This window comes from Fukomys damarensis, unplaced genomic scaffold, assembly GCF_012274545.1.
Source record: "Fukomys damarensis isolate Sample0158 unplaced genomic scaffold, DMR_v1.0_HiC HiC_scaffold_9, whole genome shotgun sequence".
In the NCBI taxonomy this organism is placed as follows: domain Eukaryota; kingdom Metazoa; phylum Chordata; class Mammalia; order Rodentia; family Bathyergidae; genus Fukomys; species Fukomys damarensis.
Window position 1 is genome coordinate 45,764,258 of NW_022900921.1, and position 22,141 is coordinate 45,786,398.

The 22,141-nt window shown below is 41.8% G+C and overlaps 1 protein-coding gene across 2 annotated transcripts in view; it reads left to right on the plus strand.

Annotated features, from left to right (window-relative positions):
• Tmem182 (transmembrane protein 182) overlaps positions 1-20,552 on the plus strand; it is a 52,153-nt gene extending 31,601 nt beyond the window's left edge. For both annotated transcript variants that reach the window (XM_033761729.1, XM_019208653.2), the window contains exons 4-5: positions 2,377-2,514; positions 18,777-20,552. In XM_033761729.1, coding sequence (XP_033617620.1) covers positions 2,377-2,514; positions 18,777-18,997 — 359 coding nt within the window. In that variant the 3' untranslated portion in view covers positions 18,998-20,552. The remainder of the gene's footprint in view (positions 1-2,376; positions 2,515-18,776) is intronic.
• The last annotated feature ends 1,589 nt before the right edge of the window (positions 20,553-22,141 follow it).

The window sequence follows — 22,141 nt, forward strand, 5'->3', positions numbered from 1 at the left end:
CAGAATCTCTTCTGCAGCTCTCTCCCCATGGCTTTCGTTCACATCTTTGGCTTCTAAGGGCTCTTTCCCAGCTTCTCCAGCTGGGAAAGTTTTTGGATTAGTTTTGGATTAGTTTTGTCCTCCCATAGGGTGGCAATTCCATGCAGTTGTGCCATAGGAGACAAAACAGAGAATGCATCATTCAGATACCTCTATGGTGGTACAGTGAAAGCCCTTTCTCCTGCCTGTAGATACATCTCTGAAGCTGAACTGGGGCAGGATAAAAAAGGAAAAAACAAAAAACAAACTAAAACGACAAACAAAAAAACAACAAAAAGAAAAAACGGAGAGGGAGAAGAATAAACATGATGATTATCTTCTACTCTCACTTGCAGGGAGCCCCTTTCCTGGATCTCTGGCCAGAATGATGATTTCTTTTTCCTTTTTTTTTTTTTTTTGCTATTCATATCTTTTGCACAGTTCCTCAGTTGACTTGCCTTCAGGCCAAACCTAGAAAGAAAAACAAAAGAAAAAAAAAAGAACAAGAAAAATCATAGACACTATGAAGCTGAGTTGGTCTTTCCTTTAAGGCCTGACTTCCCTCCTCCATCACTTCCTGTTACTCACTCTTTACTCCTCAGATAGATATTGTCATTCTTAACCAGGTTTTGTTGTGATTTAAGAGTGACCAATGGGCTGCTCATTCCTTGGGCCACTTCTCAATGTCTCTGCCCCAAGCTTTTCGTAAACGAGGGGAAGTGAAAATAAAAAGTGTGAGGTCCATCAGTTATGTAATAAACTCTGGTAGGACAGGGATGGCAGATATTTGGTCCACAGTCTTCTACTCTCACTCCGCACACTCAGAGCTGGCATTAACATGGTTGTCCCTTACTATCCATAAAGGATGTATTTGAGGAACCCAGGGATCCTAAAATCTGCACTGTTCAAGACCCTTCTATAAAATGGTGCGGAATTTCCAAAGAACTTACACACATGCTCCTGCATACCTAACACAATACAAAGGCTGTATAAATAGTTGTTTCACTGTAGTGTTTAGGGTATAATGTTAAGAAAATTCTGTACATTGCCATTACAGATGCAATTTCTTTTCAAGCATTTTCTATCTCAGCCTGGTATCCTCTGACACAGGACCTGTGCATTTGGAGGACAACTGTGTCTTTCTGGTGCTATGCTCCCGCTGAGCCCTGTAACTGCAGGATGCTCCCAAATTGGCCAGACGTGGAAGCTAACCCAGTGGGCAGGGCTGGTGCATGGGGAAGAGCTGCCCTTTCCTCCCTCTCTGCAGGGCTTACTCAGCCGCACAGGACCTCCAGCCTTCCTTTCCCACTTAACTGTGGTGCCTTCTCTTCTCCACGGTTTTCCTTCCCATCTTCTTCTCTCTAAGGTGCTAGGAGATGGATGTATTTCATCTTGGAAGGCAAGCTTGTTGAGAAAAATAATTTTTGGCTTTTCAATAAAATTGCTATATTTTCTTTAAAAAGTTATAAGACATTTTTTACCAGCGCCAAATTGACTGTTGAACTTTTCCCATTTACACAACAAGCATTCATTTTAATACAGTGCCTAAGAGAAATGATGAATTTCTTTAATAGATTGGTAATTATCCAGCTCAATAATGATCATTAAAATTCCTTTTCTTTCGATTACTACATATCACCAAACCCACAGTCCATTTATCACCAGCTGCGTCCATTAATTAAGCCTTGCTTGTCCTTGATTAAGAGACTCCCAAATTTCTAAATTTGACTCTAAGTATAAATATTAATTGAAAGTGATATTAACTATACCTGAATAAAATTTTAGATTTGCTTAGAAAGCAGAGCTGTACAAACTTTATTTATGGTTTTGCTGGCCATTTTTTAATTTCCTTGGAATATTTTCCAGCTGAGCCATGGTTTAAATAAAAGTGTCCTTTTTGGTTAGGGGCTTGGGGTGATTTATTACTCAGCTTTCATAATTACAAACACCATCCTAGCAGAAAACGCAAGGCAGTGTTTGTAAATAATGCAAATGCTTTTTGTGTTTGCATTTGGTGTGAGACAGGTATGTGTGACCACACTGGGAAGAACTCTGGGAATTCCCACTTACAAAATGGGAAATCTGGTCTGAAAATAAGCCCTGTCCTGTATGCAGCATGTGTGGGGCACAGATTCCAAGCGCCTGGGTTATTGAAGGTCACCAGCATGGATGTCTCTGAGCCCAAGGTCATCTGATAAGAACTCCTGATATAGATAATTCAGGACCTGCAGCCTGGAATTCTATCTAGCGCTGCTATGACTGACATTAGGCAAATGGGGCAAAGCAAGTTGCCCAGGACAGTCTGCTGTGTCCACAATCTAAATGTGTTTTTCTCTCCTCCTTTCTCGGGGGCTCCAGTTTACCGTGGTTTCTGGGCAGTGCTGATGCTCCTAGGGGTGGTGGCTGTCGTGACCGCCAGCTTCCTGATCATCTGTGCAGCCCCCTTCTCCAGTCACTTGCTCTACAAAGCCGGCGGGGGCTCCTACATCACCGCAGGTACGTGTCCAGCCAAGGCTGCGTCTGCAGCTTCACAGCTCCCGGCTTTAGATGCTGATCCCCACTTCAGCCCTCCAGTTGTAGGGTGCACCAAAGGCCACAGCCATTACTTGGGAGTGCTGGCTCTGTTTTCCTGCTTTCCCAGAGTCTCCTCGTCCAAGTACTAACAAGCTTGGCCGTCAGGGCCACGGCTGCCATTTGATTCCGTCATGGGAGCGAGAACGCAGATGAGCGCAGACAGACTCACTCTCAGCTCTGTAACAGCCCTGATCTCTCTTGCCCTGTTAATTCTCAGTCTGTAAAATAGGGGTCATAAGATGTTGCTCCATAATATCTCAGGATACAAATTCACTTTTTGTGTACTGTTCAAAATACAGTCCTGTTACCATACTTTTTATAAACATATCCTTATGATTTATTTATCATAAGTAAAAACAACCATTTTCTACATTGTCATTCAGTTTTCTGTTTATTTATGTATTTTTCATTTATTTATTGTGACAGGATCTCGTTAAGTTGCTAAATTGCTCGAACTTGTGATCCTCCTGCCTCAGCCTCCCAGTGTTCTGGGATTACAGGCAGGTGCCATTGCACCTGGCTCCGCTCTCTTAATTGCGGTTTATCTGTATTATTTAAACATATTTTCTTCTGTTTAAACCGGCATTTAGTTTAGTCAGCTTTCCAGATATTCATTCCTGATAAAATGATCATACTACAAATAGAAGGAAATAATTGAATAGATAAATCTTGTGCATTTTAAGCCTTTTAAAAATTTAATTAGGAAGCAAAAGATGACTATCATGAAAATAAAAGTACAGTGTTGGTATTTGTGAAGACAGCAATTCTAGGAAAGCAGACGGACTTCAGTATGGCTGGGACCAAATGGTCCAAGCCTGTGCTGTACTATGACATTAGATCAGAATGACATCCTCCAGTGCCTCTGTGACAGTGCAGGGACAGATCCAGGGGAGAAACAGGATGGAGGGGTTTACTGTCTTTATAACCTTCACAAGGTCAGCTCATGATGCCCCCACCATAACTCACAGTGGTCAGTTAGGCAAACTCTACATATGTTGAGCTTGGTTCTGCGTAAGGGATACAAAAAGCATCAGATACCAGTCCTCTGTTACAGAGTTTAAAAATCACTGGAAAGAAAGCCCTGTTTAACTGGTTCTGTCTTTCTGTTTTCTTTTATTTCAACGCTTTTCTTTCATTGGAATTACCCACTGAGCTCAGAGTTTCTGTTTTTTTTTTCCTCATTGAGTTTATTGGTACATTTTAGGTGTACAGTACAGTTACATTCGTCATTGGGATCTTGTACCTTTACATGACAGGTCTTGCTTTTCATTTTCCCCCCTTACCCCTGCCCTCCCTTCACCCCTTCTTCCCTTCCCTGTTTACAAACACTTTATTTCCGTTTTTTCATTTTCTCATATTTTTTTCTTTTCCCTTATTTCCTTTCCTTTACCCTTCCCACTTCTCCTACACCTTTAGCGGTTTTCTTCCTATTTCACATTGTCAATTATACCATTAGGATATTATGTACAATTATAGTTTTTCACACCAGAGAAGCTATTTGGTATTTATACTTTTGTGAGTTATTTATTTCACTTAAGAGTATATCCTCAATATTCATCCATTTTCCTATGAATGACTCTAACTTCTCATTCTTTATGGCTGAGTAGTATTCCATTTTATAGAAAATCCACATCTTCTTTATCCAGTCTCCAATTGATGGGCAAATAGGCTGTTTCCAAGTTTTAGCTATTACAAACTGCCGCTATAAACATGGGTGTGCATATATAACTGGGATATGATTCTTTTAATTCTTTTGGAAAGATACCCAGCAGAGGGACGGCTGGGTCAAATGGAATCTCTAATCTTAGCTTTTTGAGGTATCTCCATATTGATTTCCATAGTTCCACCAGTCTGCACTCCCACCAACAGTGGAGAAGGGTTCCTTTCTCCCCACAGCCCTGCCAACATTTGTTATTGGTTGATTTCTTGATAGCAGCCATTCTTCAGAGTTTTTAATAAGCCTGTTTTGTTAGGATAGAAATGACGCATGCAATTTGTGTGTAACTCCGTGGCATTTTAGTCTATCCACAGACTTGTGCAAACATCATCACTGTCTGATTTCAGGATATTTTCATCACATCACTTCCCTTCTCTTTCAATCTGAGCAGCCATAAGAAACCTAAACTTTCTGTCTCTATGGCTCTGGACATTTCACGTAGATGGAATCTCAGAATCTGCAGTCTTCATGTTTGGCTTCTTTTACTTAGATCTATAATGTCTCTGCTTTCAAGTCCTTATATCTCTTAGTGTCTTGCTTTCCAGATAGTTTTTCTCTGCTAAACTCTATCCTTGCTTCGTTGAAAGTTCTAGTGAAAGTGAATACTTTTCTATGGTCTTCCCAGAAATAGGAGCACACAGCATTTTGCTAAAATGTGTAAATACTTGATTCTTCTCATTCGCTGATTTTGCTTTTTAATCTCAATTCATAATAGGGGAACTTGAAGGAGCAGTAGTAAGTACTAACATATGATGGATGGTGTCATTGTTTTAAAAGTGCTTTGATCCTAGGTTTGGTCCTATTAGAAATTTTTGTGCATTCATATTTGTGTGGGCATTTACTGCTACTAAAAATTAATTGCTGTTCAATTTTACATTTTAGAATTTTTGCAAGAGAGTGAGTAGTACATACAAACAATTATCTTTGGCTGAAAGCTCTGTAGGAAGATAACGCATTTGCTGTGTAGTTACATAATCAGATGCATGTGCTCAGTGGGATTCCTTTATTCACCAACTGCCCTGTAGCCTGTGCTCAGGGACCCAGGCCTCCTTGGTATTTCATGCAAAAGGTCCTAGGAAACTCTCTGGTGTCTAGGGCTTCTGGGACCCCATTCTGAAAAATACTAAACCAGATGGTTATGAGAACACGTTCTTTAAATGTGACTTTTAAATTCCTTGATGGCACAATTCTGTATAGCTTAGGTATGACAGCTCATCTCATAGGAGGGAAAAAGAGTAAGAGTGACAGACAGAGAGGCAGATGAGAGTGGCTCTGCTGCGTGAGATACAGTGTTACTGTGAACTTTATTACTTAGGGCAGGAAGTCTCCTGCACTCAGCAATGGCAATGGCTGACCATCTACCAGCAACTCTTATCCTCAGACACAGTCTTCAAGCCTTCACAAAACCAATGAATCATCCTTAAACTTGAATACTTATTGACCAAAGGATTTAAAAAGTCTTGTAATTGTCTAGTATAGACATGTGTTGATGATGTGAACAGGTAATTTCTCCTTTTAGAGATGGGAACTGACAGCTATTGTGATAACAAAGAAAACATGGAGTATTTATTCTTTGTGTCCTCAGACTGTCAGCCAGTGCAGTGTCTCTGGCACCAGCGGGAATCCAGAACTATTCCTAGAGTTGTTCATGGAGAACCTTAAGTTGAGAGTCTAATTCTCTCTTTGGTTCAATTTGATGTTTTCAAAGTAAAGGACCCTGACTCCTTGTGCTGAGTGCTCTAGAATCTCTTGTATTTCATGGCACACCTTGTCATTGCCCTCTGAGTCTCTGTGCCTGCCCTGTGTCCACCCTCTGCTTGGCTGGAAAGTGAGGAACAGGTGTGGCTTGGGCTTAGGGTGTTGTGGCTGCTTTGTCAATGTCGCAAATATGCCCAGACTCTATGTGGACAGATGGCCTCAGAGGAGGGCAGAATCAAATTCCAAATGCCCCTGGCAGGGCATGTGCACATAGGAAGCAGCGCTGGGGGACCAGCAGAAGCCTGTTTTGGGGGCATTCCATGCTTGGGAGAGGGATACTGCTGTCACAGTTGTTGGGGGTCAGCCTGGGGTGGTCCACAGTATTTCCCAGATGGGCCAGCAAGCTCAGAGCCAATTCAGTGGGCGTGCTGCCTCTCCCTGGCTCCGCACATCCTTCTCAGGCCCGGCAGGCCATGCATGTCCTGAGGAGAGTTAGTTCTGGCAGAGCACACCCACAGTTGTCAGGGCATGAGCACCCCGAGCCTGTGTCTCATTGAGTCATCACCACCTCCACAAGCCCCAACAGCTGCTGCGATTCTTTTGGTGTGAACTCATGGGGAACACTGACGCTGAGGGTGACATCTGTATTCTGGCCAGAAGACTCAACTCTGGCTCTTACCAGATATTGGGTGAGAACCTCGAAGAGTGTCAGAATGGGTAGATGTGGTAGAAAGAATGTTTGGGTTATACGGAGAAAATCATAGTAGATCTGAAAAATCCTAATCCCAACCTCAGTACAAAGTGACATCAGCACAGCGACTGCTCTGTGTGCAAAATCCTGTGAAAAACGAGAGAAAGAGTTAGGCCCTAGTCTCCACATTCTAGGAACCTGGGATTGTGGGATGAGCTGTCAAAACTAGAGTGTGGTATTTCACAGCTCATGGCGGGCAGAAACACTTTGCTTCCATAATCACAGTTGGCTGATGCTGAATGGCACTAGGGCGGCTGCTGAGGAGTGTCCTGTGCTGACTTGAGAGGTGGACAGTGCCTCACCTGGGTAGAGAAGAATGAAGAACTTCCCAGCCTGGGCCATGTCCTCATCAGCATCATGTGAGCCAGAGGATGGGAGCAGACCCTATTCCAGGCACAGGATCTGTTGGCAGAAGGGAAGGTTACCTTTGTAACTTTGTCCTTTGGATGCTCATGGCTGCTTCCTGCACAGGCCTGTTTACTGTGCCCAATTCTGTGACCCGAGAGTCACCTCGGGACAGCTGCTTCCTGGGCCTCCCTGCTCACCAGTGACAACAGAAGAGGTTGGTATGCACTGTAAATCCCCTCCCATGAAGGACAGAGCCTGAAACTCAGCGTTCCCAGCATGCTCACCTGATCCTTCCTGCAGCCAGAGCTGTGGTGCATGTCCGTAACCTCAGTTCTGGGATAGCAGAGGCAGGAGGTTCTTAAATTCAAGTCCTGACTGGGCAACTTAACAAGATCTTATCTCAAAATAAAAAACAAAGAAGGGGCTGGGGGCATAGCTCAGTAGAACATCTTTGGGTTCGGTCACCACTATTGCAAAAAAAAGTGAAAAAAAAGCAAAACAACATCAACAAAACTAGTGAAAAAAGGGGCAGGAGATACAAAGGGAATAAAAATAAAAATTCCTGTCATTAGCAGGTCTTGGAAGGGGGATTCTTGGGATTTTTCTTTGTTTCTTTCAAAAGGCTAAAGGACATTGCAGTTGCTTCCTGCTAAACCATTATTTCTACATGAGAGGAGAGAGCTGTGCTGGCAACAGAATGCAAAAGAATCAAGTGGATGTTGTTCACACATTCATTTCCCTTTGGCTGAGCATGAGGGTGTGTGCACACAGATGCAGGTGTTCCTCCGGGCTCTGCACACTTCCTCCAGGTGCAGCAGGAAGCAGCACAGGCCCAGGCCAGGCAGGGGTGTGCAGAAGCCATGGGCATTCCAGCAGGGGAGGTTGGAGGAAGGGTCACTGGCATGGAGGTGCATGGGCCTGATCAGCACGCGCACTTCCTCTGCACAGGTGGATTCCTTGCACAAGCACCTCCCCCACATACACGCCTTCCCCACACATGCACCTTCTCTGTGTCTGCTGCCCACGTTAGGGTCCTGGGGCTGCAGCTATAAATGGTACCTGCCCTGTTCAACACTGGGGAAGCCAAGAGGAGCAGGCCTGGGCAAGGGGACTTGGTTGGCCGCAGTGGCCTTTCTGGTGTCTGTGTCCCTCCCAGTGTGCAGGCAGCAGGCTCCCAGGAGAAATCAAAGCCCAGCTTCCCTGCCTGACACCTACAGTTTTCCCAAGTCCAGGGTGCCAGGCCTCTTTATCTGCTGCACAGGGGAGGGTGCAGGGGGAAAAACCCCCTTCACAAAAACCACTTGTTCCCACACTTGCAGGCAAGATGTATTACTTCCTGTTCCTGTCCAGATGTGATGAAATCCTTAGCGGTGCTTGACAGGCAGGAGGCAGAGACCTCACCACTATGGGGTTTCTGTCTCATCTAAGCATTTCCCTAAAGAGTTGTCTTAATGCTGATACTAGGACAAGGCAGGAAGGCTTTCCTTCAGATGTTACATGGGTTTTCTAACACCCTACCTGGCATTTTATGTTAAATGTCAAGTGCCACAGTATGTCACCCTTACTCCGTGTTGCATAGGAAAGAGCTTCAAAGACTTTTCATTCAAAAAACACCTCTCTCTCTCTTAGGTTCCCTGAGGAAGCTTATTTCCTCTGACATCACCTTTCAGCTGAAATGCATGCAACAAGCTCTCAGCATCCTTTCCACAGAGGCACTCAGGGTGGGGGGTGACCTGTAACACCAAGGGAGGGGACCAAGCCCCAGGGAAGAATTCCACAGGCACTTGGTGAAAGAGAGCAAAGAGGAGAGAGAGCTGAGCCTCCAGAGAGAGAGATAGAGAGGGCTGTGGCTGTCCCAAGTGCCAGTGATGAGACTCCTGTCCACCCTTTTTGGGGGCATTCTGAGTGGGTCACAAACTAACTTCTCCTCTCACGAATCTAGGGAGAAAAAGGTCAGCTCAACAATGACTGATGGAGATTTCCTGGGGAAACTTAGACTTGAATATGTGCTTCTTCACACCCTCCTTTAAAAAGTGTGCTGTTCTTCTGAGAACGAGGGCTACAGGCGGGTACATGGTGCTTTAAGTTGTGTGACATATGATGGGGCAAAATTTATCCTAGTTAATTTTGGACCTTTCAGATGTGTAAGACCACATGATTCCCACTGGCCTGTAAATAACATGTCTGATCTGGAGTTGGGCTTGGCACCATGGAAAGGCAGACTGAGTTCCTGTATGCTTTACTCTGCTTCTCCAAACTGTGGGCATCATTAACATCCACTATTTACCCAGTGTGGGATTTAATCTCTTTGCACGTATTTCCTTCCATGCCACACCTTTCCCTGTACAGTCATTTTTCTCAGAAATAGCTAGTAGCAAGTGGCTGGGGAATACTGTCTGGTTTCTTGGCTAAACTTTATAATTTTTATGAGACTTTTTTCCCTTTTACATTTCCCCTTTAATATACAAAGAAGTGGAGATGAGGTACAGACTCACCTGAAATATTGACCTAGGCTAAGAGAATGTTCTAGAAAGAATTTCCACTTCTCATAGCACGAGGGCTTGTGTAGAGGGGTGGGAAACAGATTTGCTGGACTGGATACTGAAGGCAGGAACTATTCCTGTGGACAAGTGACGCAGGTCTCGGTTCATCCCTTCTTTTCACTATGCTTAGCACCACCCCATGGGGTGCTTGGTGCCATCTGGTGGCTGGTCCCAGAGGACTACCGAGGTCCTGATTCCCATGTCCCTCCCCAGGACTCAGGGCCATGAGGCTCCTTGATGAGTTGATTCTTCTACTTCTTGGCCAGTCCTGAAATAGCCTGGTCACCTGAGGACTGCTGGGGCTGTGAAGATTTCTGAAAACAGGTTTGCAAATACTGTGACATCTTAAAGTGCTTATATTTAATACACTAATGCTGTATGCTTTCAAAATACTTGCATAGGTGAAAGGATTCTATTTACTAAAGTCTGCTCTCATCCTGGGAGGATATAGCCAAGACGCTGTGGGGATCTGAAACTGAACTACTACTGAACCTGGATTTGCTCTTTTCTCTGTAGATCCATACCCATGGTGGAGTCTAACTTATAAAGTAGGCACAGTAACAGATTAATAAGAATAGCTACCAATAAAATAGAGTAGTTGGACCAAGAAACAGTAATAGAAGTTATTTCCACATTCTGATATTTTCCATTTAATATATTTGAATCACTGTTGACCTCAGACAACTGGAATCTCAGAAAGCTAAACAGCAGTGGGTGCAGCATGGCCCTAGAATGTAATCTGTGGGTATCTGGTGAACGCAGGGCTTATGTCTCATAATCCTAGTGAACCCCAGTGGCATCTGCAATGATTGCATGGGAGCATTGTGAGTCTGTCCCAAGAGGTGAGACCATAGCCTTCAACTGCACAGCCAGCTCCTGCCAAGCCTAGCATATTCTTGTTGGTTGTGATTTTTGATCTTCAGTCTAGAAGTGTGCCTGAAATGGCACAGGGGCACCTCTCCTTCTAAAGCAGTTCCAGAGAAGGTGGGTCCTTGTCTCTATTTCATAGATATTTCTTTTACAAGTAAGCTTCATAAAATCCATTTATATATTATTTTCTATGTTTAAAATAATAGAAAATGAAAGTTTAGAAAAGAATATAGGAAATGAAAACATCCAGGCCAAAACAACCCTGTGCTCTTGGCCCTCAGGAAGCTTAAGCATCACTGAGAGTTACTGAATGACAGTCAGAAGTTTTGTTTAAAGAACTGGTAGTTGAAAATATTTAAAGAATTCTTAAATCACAGTATTCTGGCTAGGACTGAACAGGACTGCTGGGTGCTAGAGATGGGAATAAGGAGGGACCAATGGCAGGTGCACTTCCTATCTCTGCCCATCACTTTGGGAGACCCAGTGGTGTTTTATCAACTCACCACATCATGGGGTTCCATAAAAAGATTGTGTTGCCTTATAAAAAGAATCTAAGGACATGCTACCCATCATCCAAACTCCAGGCATATATGCATTAGAATGTCACAAAGTGGTATATTTATAGGAACTTAATTCTTGATATCCCAAACCTGGAACTTTCCAAATGTTCATCAGCACATGAGTGAATAGATAAGCTGGTATACTGTCCACAGCAGAACATGACTCAGCAACAGAAGGGACCACTAACACGAGGAACAGCATCGGAATTCTTAGTCTCAAAATGGACAAAAATAGCTGCAGACAACCCATAGCCCAGTGTTTTGGTTTCACTCCATGATGGTCTATGGGCAAAACAATCTTCCTGGGCAGTGCTAGGGTGGGGATATATTCCATTTTTAATGGGTTGCAGCTACATTGGTGTTTCCATTTGTTAGAACTTACGAAACCATACACTAGAAATCAATGTGTTTTACTATGTAAATGCACATGTGAAACTCGCATTGATTCACCTGTTCATGATGGGGCTGTAATTCGGATTTCTCGCTGCTGAGCAGCTCTGAACCATGGGCATACACACATGACTGTCCATCAGGTGGCATAGGATAGTCATGTGTACTACCTGTGGTTCAAGCTGGCAGGAACACATTAAAAGAATGAGAAAAAGAAATAATAAAGTCAGAATAATTTTAACCATTAGTAAAACCTTCAAGCAATTGGAGTTTAATATGGTACCTTCAAATACTGAGAATGGGTTCATTTAGTCAATGTTCACATGAAGGCGGATGAGGCATCATCGGTGATGGCCCTGGTGGGGATGTCCTCCCTACCCTGTTTATTGTCCCTGTGCCAATAGACAGAGGACAAACCTGAGATCTCTCTTGATGAATCAGAACAGGACAGTAACACCTACCTTGCCAAGTTTCCTTTTTGTTCTCTCCCATAGAGACTTTGGCTGTATAGGTGGGTGCATTGTTCTCCTAAAGCTGCTGGCCCTGACACACCCATACTCCAGGCTTTATTTTAGTCTCTGGAACCCCTTGCCTTCCAACTGATTTTGGGGAAGACAGCTGGTCTCGAGACTGCTTCCTCAGAATATTTTCCCTGTTTGGGAATGTTGTCAGCCTCATGTGCGACACCTGCTGTCAGGGTCCTACTGTGAGGTATACCACAGGTTTTATGTTTGACCTTGGTACACAATAAACTAATGCATGTCTCATTTGCCTCCTCTGAAAATAGCCATCAGGGTTTACTTGACACTCTCGACCCCAAATGTCATGATGTTTACTTCCTAGTTCTCTGTAGAGGCCCTTGTAGAATCTTGCCTTATCTTTAGGTGTGTGTATCCTCCATGTAGAGAAAAAACAATTTTTTTCTTATTTATTCTAAATTTCTTTTTACCTTAAATTTCCTTTGTAATCATTTTTTTTTATTATGGGACTCAGTGTACTTTCTTATGTCCCTTGGAAGTTGAAATGAGTTAACCCTACATTTGTCTACAAGGTGACTAAAAGAGCCCAAAGTATAACCTTGAATTTACAGTTCTTCACAGAATCTTTTATTACAAAGTGAATGACAGACTACCTGTACACAGGCTTTATGTGAGCAAAAGGCTAGTTTATTCTGTCTGGGTGCAAACAGGCTGAGAAAAAGAAAGATGTCAGCAATTGGCCAGAGAAGAAGTTAAGTTTTTATAGGGTTTGGGGAAGGGGGTTGTAATCCTAAGGAATCTGGGATGGCATGCTAGGGATAAAAATTCCTACGATGATTAGAGCAGATTGCAGGTAATGCTGGACTTTTTGGTGCCAGGGAGATTGCACATACTGTCCTAAAATTTCTTTATGGTTATCTGTTCTGTTTACTGAGGGCAGCATGGCCCAGTGATTTCCTGTTGTTTGTGGAGGATGGCATGTTTGCTGAGAGGGTCCTACTCAGGTCAGGCATGACACATAGTACTGCCTATGATTCAAAATAAAGCACATGTAGCTTAGCTGTACCTAAAGGTTTCAAGATAAGTTTGTCCTTATTAAGAAATTCCTAAACATCCTCTCATTTTAGACACAACACATGCATATGTACTTTTGGGTAAAAATGTAGAAATTTGACAATTTGCCCATCTTTCTAAAGAAGAATGTTTTTATTTCTGAGGCTAAAATTTTTCTCCCTTGGGATGTGTTTTCAAATCTGGTTTTCATAATATGGTAAAAAAAGATCTGTATTTTATTTCTCCTTTTTCTGTTTGTTTATGTGGAATAGTAAGATAATGCAATTTTATTTCTAAGTATTTGACTTGGCCTTGGGGAAATCTGTGTGTTTTGTTCCCAAACTGTGATTATTTCCATATACTTATAATCAACAGTTGTGTTCTAATGTCCACTTGTAACTAAATTTTGTATGCCCTTTGTTTCAAGGTAAAAAAATGCTTTCCAAATCGAATTTATGACATTTAGAGGGGGAAAAATTTTTAACTTTGTAAGATAATCCATGCAAAATTGCAAGTCTGAATAGGTCTTCTATATGCTGCCAGTAAGGGAATCAATGTTTTTCATGTTGCTCAATTATTTGTCCATGGTTTTATTGTGATTGTGAATTTACCTGGGCTTTGGGGCCCTGTTTTAATTCTTCCTCTGGTGACATATTTCATGAAATTTTTATTGGACTTTAAAACCATAGGTATCATAAAATTTAATTGTAAATACATTTGTTCTTTCAAAATATATGACCAAATTTGAGTACTATGTTATTTAAAAGAAAGAAATTACTAATTTAAACATTTTCAGTATTTTCTGTGCCTGCTAAAATCACGATGGCAAATAGCTTTGAAATGTAACTCATTTGTTACTGAAGCACATAATAGTGTACAGTTTTGTAAATGAGAGTCTTAAGATATCAAGGAAGAAGAATTCCCATACTGATATTTCTGTCCTAATAAAGTTGCTGCAGGCAAAATCGATGATATTATTGTTCATGTTCCCCTGAAGGGAGATGTGTTTGTCTGGGGAGCACGCGTATTTCCCTTCTCCCTTCCTTACCTCTCAGCTTTTCTCAACACACATGGCTACAGCCTTTCCCACACTTTTTTTCAAGTCATTTATTTTGGTTTTTATTTTGGAATATCTTTAAATTTACATACAAGTTGTAAATACTTTCAGCCAGAGACTCCACTGAAGTTTTTCTAACTGTCCCCTTAATATCTTTTATAATGAAAGGATCTAATCCTGGACCATGCATTGTGATTACTTGTTGTGTCATTGGTATCTCCATCAACACAGCACAACTCCTCAGACCTTCATGGCTTTGACATGTTTGAAAAGTACAGGCCTATGACTTTGTAGAATGGTCTTAAGTTTGGATTTGCTAGATGTTTCTTCATGATTAGATTTAAATTCTTTACTGTTGGCTGTAATATCATAGCAGTGAGGCTGTATTCATTTTACTACACCTTGACAAGTGACATGTGACATCCATTTGTCATGGCATTGGTGATGTTAGCCTCAATCACTTGAATGAGGTGGTATTTCCTGGGTTGCTTTACTATAAAATTGTGTGCAAAGAAAGTTTGAGACTATATAAGCATCCATTCATTTGTCCAAATTTCATACTCTAGTTTTAGCATCCATTTTTCTTACTTGAATTGTTGCTTAAATGGTTGCCATATAGTGATTCTGTGCTTCCTTCTACACTTACAATTTGGTTTTCTATTGTAATGGAAAGGTTGCCCTTCTCCCATTTATTTATTTCTTTATTCATCTGTGTCTATTGCTGTGAGCTACTATTTCATTCACAGAGATATAATAGGACATGATCAGTGTTTCCTCTGATGATCAGATTGTCTCAGTTTGGACTGCAGGAGGCCTTGTCTAGCCCAAGGCTCTTTGAGTGCAGCTCTGCCTGCTCATTGTGAACTTCACGCCCAGCCTGGATTTGGCCCTTTGTTGGGGAGGTCCTTGTTCCTAGTATTTAGAAGCCAAGATCTGGACAGTCGGTCAGCTCTGTGTTGATAGAGTATTGATACTCCAACCCTTCTCAGGGAATTGAGCCAGGAACTATATTTGGGTGTACACAGACATGTGTATATTCAAATGAACACACTCAAACTCACACTTCTGTATTTGCTTCTCAGGTATCTATCTACCATCTATCTATCTCTTTCTAGTATTTATCTATTTATTGAACGTCATGAATTCACATTGACACATTCAATTTCTATCAAAATAGGGCTGATTCTAGCATCCCATCCTTTTCATGTTGGTAGCTGGATTTTCCTGCAGTGAGACTTTCATATCCAGTTGGCCCCAGTGATTTACTTCCTGTTACTCTTGTAGGTAGCAGCTTCTTGGCTCTTCTTTGCCCACAGATCCCATACTGGTCCCCATGATAAATTCTTGCTGCCTTATCAGTGACAGCATTATCCTTTAGTGCAAGAACTTTTCTCCACATTTGTTAGCTCTTTTGCTGCCCCCGTAATCCCCCATTTATCATTTAATGGGTAGGGAGGCACTGACTGTTTTACCCCCTGGATGAGATACAATCATAAGCTGATTTGATACAAATTAAATGGACTGAATCTTCCATTAGTGAACAAGTGAGAGGCTATAGTAGCAGAAGCGACTATCCTTCAGTGCTTTCCTGATGTAATTCCTCTTCAAATAACAGCAGTGTTTAAATATGTTAACTCTTCCTTATTAAGGATCATCTACATGATTACCCATGGTACATTTTTTAATATTCCAAATTCAGTAATGGGTTTTGCAATTTTTGGAAAGATGTGTATGAGGCTATTGATTTTGCACAAAGGCAATTTCTTTTTTTTTTTTTCATAAAAGTATCAGAATGAATAAGATTCACATGATGCAGGGAAGATTAAAAACCATACCAACAAATACAAAGGTTTGCAAGGTGCTTGCAGGAGGCAAAGGACATTATGCAAATGCCTCCACCAGCCTTGACGTTATCAGGGCCCACTATGTATGCATTTGCTGCAAGATGTACTGGCAGGCAGGGATTGCTGGACACCGCATGGCAAGGCCATGCTGTCATCAACTTCTTAAGGATGCTTGCAGAGTGTTGGCTTGCTGGCTGTGGTTTGCCTGGTTCTCCGTGCCGCAGTTGGGGTGCAGTGGCCCTGTCATTCTGTTAGGTATATGCTGCCTTGCAGTGCACAACAGACCACACTAGGAAGGGTGCTTTTTTATTAGTGAAGCTTCTGTGATGGTTCTGCACTGTAACCTGGTAGAGAAGGTGCGGCTAAGGTGCTGCCTCACTTTGACATTCTCGTGAACCCTTCTTCTGCCTCTACTCCTCCTGTTTCTTCATGATGGTGTCTTACCTTCCTCATTGCTGAGACAAAATACTGTACACCTGCAACTTAAAGGAGGAGAGATTTATTTTGTTTCAGTAGTCTCAGTCCTTGCATGGTCTTCTGACTCTGAGGCAGGAGGGCCTGGCCCAGGGGCAGGAAGGAGGAGAGCTGAGTCAGGGCAGACAGAAAGCAGAGAATCAAGACAGGAGTCAACAAGGGAGCTACAACCTTCCAGGTCATACCCCAGTGACTGCCTCTCCTGACCAGCCCCTTGCCCTAACAGCAAGCCAGCTGTAAGCCCTCATAATCCAATCACTTTCCAAAGCCCCTGCCTATGATGGCATGAGGCTTTAGGGGATATTTAGAGGTAAACTGTGACAGATGTGATGGCCCAAGAGGGAGGAAGTGTCCTCAGTAGAGCAGAAGCACAAATGGCATAAAAAGTTTGATAGATGCCCAGGTCTTCAAAGCTGCTTCATCTACCAATATGCCTCAAGTTCTGTTCTTCTGCTCCTGGAGCTGCATTTGCTTTTCAGGTATTATAGCACTTGGAACATGTCTTCTATAGTTTGATTTTTTTGTATGTTTGGCTTTTTTTTTTGTTTGTTTGCTTTTTGTACCGGGGATCCATTTGGGACCTTGTGCTTGTGAAGCAGGTGGCCGAACCACTGAGCTAAATCCCTGGCCCCTGTCTTCTATAGTTTGGATATGAGATGTCCCCAGAGGCTAGGTGTTAAAGGCTTGGTCCCCAGCCTGTGGTGCTGTTGGGATATGGCAGAATCCTTAGAGTGGGGCCAGTGGAAGCAAGTTAGGTCCCTGGGCCCTTGCATGGGATGTGGCAGGGCTGACCTTTTCTGTCTCACTATCTTCTTGTTTTTTTTTTTTTATCTCCAGAACATCACAAAGTGAGCAGTTTTCTTCTATCATCTGCTCACACCATGATGTTTGACCTCACAAGGCTCCCAAAACAACAGAACCATATGACCATCAATGGAAACCCCTGAAACCATGAGCCAAAATCAATCTTTCCTCCATAGAAATTTCTCAGGTTTTATGTTCACAGAGATGGAAAACTAACTCAATATCTATGTTTCACTTCATTAATTCAATAAGAATTATATCCTTGGTGTGTTTGAATTGAACTTTTGTACAAAGAACAAGTGATTATTTTGTTTTGGGGCAAATTTTAGTTATTTGGGCTTTATGGTTGGTGTGAGGGCCTGCCACTCACTAGTCAATCAACAGACATGATGACCTCTTCCCATGATTACAGAGCAGTAACATGCAAATTTCAGGACTTACAATGCTTTTCTGACATATCTACATATAAAGGTCAAGTGTCCACTCTGCAGTACTTTCTCTGATCTTGGAATTCCAATGGTGTTTTTAACTTTTGAATTACATTTACCTGGGAGTTGTTGATAAATTCTGATATTGCCTTCTGGCTATTTATTCATCTTTGCTTCCCCCTTCCTCTCCCTCCTTCCTTCCTTTTCCTGCTTTCTTTCTTTCTTTCTTTTGTCTGTCTGTCTTTATTTTTGCTTTTCTTTTTTTTTTGGTACTAGGGATTGAACTTGGGACCTTGTGTTTGTGAGGCAGGCAGCAGAAGCACTGACTAAAACCTCTTCTTTCCTGTCTTCTTTTTCTTACAAAGCCTCTTGATATCAAATCTGTGGTTTCATATCCTCAAGAATCTTTTATCATCAATCTTCTTTCCTCACTTTCTCAAGACACCATTTCCATGCCAGGTGTGGTGGTACAAGAGGATCCAGGCTGAAGCAGGAGGATTGCTGTGAGTTCTAGACCAGCATGGCTACATAGCAAGTTAAGGACAGCCTGCACTGCCTAATAAGACCCTGTCTCAAATAAAACCACCCAAAACCACACAAATGAAAACAATTTGCATATGCTATGGCCAGCCATCATATCTATGCTGCAGGTTTACAGCATCACAGAATGTTTCTTTGTGTGTATGCAACATTTCCTTCTCCATCTTTAATTTCTGTTTTTATGATTCTATTTATTTGGAGCTCTACTGAGCTGGGTATTACAGCCTGAGGGACAGAAAGACCTGGACTCAAAATCAGCTCTGCACCACTGTGTCCATGTGTATTTAAAACTGGTGTGTTTGCGTGTGTATGTTTTGTGTATGAGAATACATATATCACTGATTTATTTAAAATAAGCTCACCCTAAACTAGTCATATAGTAAAAATCAATGAATATGTGTTAGAGTACAACTGTGCAAAACTAGGATCTTTGACACAGATACCTAACACAGTGGCTGGCACACAGTAAGCACTCAATAAATGTGTCAACTCTTGCTATTGTTCTTATGCTGATAGATACAGCCCTCCCCACAATGCTTTGGAAATTGAAGGTAAGTGATGTGTGAAGGTAAGTAAGCACATGTCTCTGAAGCATGTGACACACTAAGTTCTCTCTTGTCCTCCCCAGGCATCCTGTTTGTCATGGTGGTACTGCTGTATACCATCTGGGTCCAGCTGGTGGCAGACTTCGAGAGCTATCGGAATGAGAAGCTGAAGGACTGTCTGGAGTTCACCCCGTCTGTCCTGTTTGGCTGGTCATTTTTTGTGGCCCCGGCAGGAATATTTTTCTCCTTGCTGGCTGGCTTACTCTTTTTAGTTGTTGGACGGCATATTCAATTACATCACTAAACAGACTGTAGCCACTGACATTTTTCTCCATCTTGTTTTAAAGATATCAACATAGAATAAGTTGATGTACCTTCTGACTTGTTTTTTGGAATGTAGCCTTATGCTTGTGATGTTCTGTGAGAAACTCCTGGGATTTCTCCAGATACCAACATGTTCCCATCTCATCTAAGGGTCTATCAAGGACCCAATTCTCCAGGAAAACAATGCCTCAGTTTCCCTTTCATGGCACATTGTAGAGTCCAGGCAGGTAATGTAGGCCCAAAAATACCATACCACCACGTGGGGCAAATCAAGATTTAGTTTAAAGTCTCCTTTTTGGACATTTGCTTCTGCTGCTAATTTAAAAACAGACTCTTGGAGAAAAATTAAGAATGAAAAAAATACGTTGTCAGAGAATTTCTTTCATTTCTCCTCTACCCAGATATCTACACACATATACATTCACTGACTCATGTTAGAGACTGATTTACTATTTTAAAGTAGCAGTTATTCTTGTTAGCAGGAGCTATAGACTTCTAAGTTAAAATGGCCACCAACAAATGAAACCAAAAATGTGTATTTTATTTTTTCTTACTACTAATAATTTGCTTGCCTAATTTTATTCTGTTAATTGTACATATTCACAAAAACTTTAAACTATAGTTAAAACTGGAAGATCTGTACACCAAATTTTATGTGATACAAATGAAGATTTTATAAAATTAAAGTGGGCTAACTGTATAATGTCATATTGTGGAAAGGATGTTAAAACTAAGCACCTCAACTCAGTACACAATTCTATTTGATATTTTGAAATTTCCATTTAAAATTATATTTCTAAGATGTTCAATGTGTGAAACTTCATTGATACAATGTGCTTTTAATGCTCTCCACCTATAAAGTTTTGAAATACTTTTTTTTGAAAATATGAGGGTTACTTTGTGAAAGACCATGAAATACTAGCTCTCCCCAGGACTTTATAGGTACCAGTTCTTCTGATCATTTTATGTGTTTAATTATTGCCCCTCAATTTCTTCTTCTTTACAATAGGTACATTAACATTTTCCGATCTGCAATTTTCTTTAACCTCCTAGAAGGGAAGATTTGGGTTTCTTGTTTTTGTTTTTGTTTTTGATGGGGAAAAATTATTTTTATCATTCGCTAGCATAGACATTTTGCATATCAAAGAACTTCCTTTGGCATGAATGTTGATTGAAATAAAACCCATCTAAGGGATGTAGGTATTTGTATTCTGGAAGCTTCTTTCAGGCCAAAGTTTGGTGTTAGTGAAGGAAGAGCTACTCAGCACGTGTGAGCTTTGTTCGCGGCCCCTCCCTGTTTTCTTCTAGAGGAGGAGAGAAGGGAAGGACCGACCCAGAGGCAGAGGAGAACTGCCTGGAAGTCACGCTGGCAGGATGACAGTGGTGTCTCATCCTACCGTGTCCCCCGGGGAACTAGCCCAAGCCTTCTCTGTGTGCCTCCTACTTATCCTGAAGCCACAGTGGGAGGGGCCTGAGAAGCTAAGGTCCCAGTTATCTACAGAATCCTGAGGAAATTCTAATGATAGGGCTTACCTGTAACAATAGTGAGACTTTTTTAAAAGCACCAGACTTCAGCTGGTTTCTCAAGTCATTTTGATGATTATCATGAGTGGTTTTGTGGTACTTTTCCTTTGTCTTCTTTGGTTTTTTCATTTTTATATTGCTTCATTTACTTTTCTGCTTTTTCACCTTGAGTAGCAGAAAAACTACTTGTGGATTCTATTATGCTGTTGGACTGTGTGAGTAAGTGACAGGCGTTCAGGGTTCTGGAAAAGCCTTCCCTGTATTCACTTAGTTCATGTCATCTGAAAGTACTGTTCCTCTTCCCAGGGTGTTGGAATGGAACCTTTCTCTGGAGTATTTTATGCCATTTAAATTTCATATAGAAGCTGCTTTTAGTAAAGGTTTGGGTATTTATAAAGTTTAGATGGTTACCCTCACTTTGTAACACATTAATACAGCTACTGTGTGTCTATCATAACGGAGCTGGCCGACGTGTGGCACTTTTACTTCGATCCACACAGTGCAAGTTTTTTACAGTTACAACGCATCAGTTGTATTATTGCTGTTTACTGAGGGGAAGGAAGGAAGGAAGGTGAGTTGTGTTTGCTGTGTCAACATATGAACTATATTTAAATTTCATAGAGATACCAGGTATGATAAAACACGGTGAATGTTCACAGTTTTAAAAAGTTACAGTAAAAGACATATTTGCCATTAATACCCCTCAAAAGATTCTACTCTCACTTCACTCTTGCCTCTTTCTGAAACATTTCTGGAATACTTCTTTCTTGAGTATTGGCAGTTGTGCTGTCACGGTGGCCTTGGTGTCTTCAATCGGTTGAACCTGCTTCCCTTTCTGAGGAAGGGCTGGAAGTCAAATGGAGCCAGGGCTGGTGAATAAAGGTGGGTGAGGACACTCGGCTATACAAGCCACCTTTCCTTAGGATGGCACTCAGCAGTGGCGTTTACCATATTTTTGATCATACCTCCCAAAGACATTCAAGAAAAGGACTTCCAGAACCACTTCAGAAAAATGGCAAGAGCAACAGGAAAAATGTGTTTAAGTGGGGTGTGTGCGTGGGGAGGATGGGACTTGAGAGCAATTGACGGCAACTTGTCTTTTACTTTATTAAGTTTTTAAAAATTTAAACATTCCCTATGTCTTTGTTTGTAGTTCGTATGCAGTAGATTGCTGAAACAGCCTTTTATATGATCTAGGATACTGTATTTACAAATGTCTGTGCTGTGTTTATTTCTCTGTGGAATGCAATGATTAATTTTCAGAAGCTTTCAAGCAAAGTGTTTAAATCTTTTTTCAAAGTGTTGATTTTGCATCCTACAATTTTTATTTCACAAATGAGATTATGTTTTCAGTGATCCTCCCGGTCAGAGTGAACAAATAGGGGCAGTTAGTGAATCCTGGGTGGTGGTGAGAGATGTGATTTCTCCAGGTTGTGTTTGTTGTGTTTTTGCTGAAGTTCACAGTGGCTGTAAAACAAGTGGGGAGGTGACACCTTGAGGCTGAATGCTGCTGCTTGCTCTGGTATGGACGCTGGGTCATCCAATGGGCTTTGGCTGTCGCCACTGGTAATTTTTACCACCAGTCTTGGGAGTGCAGCCA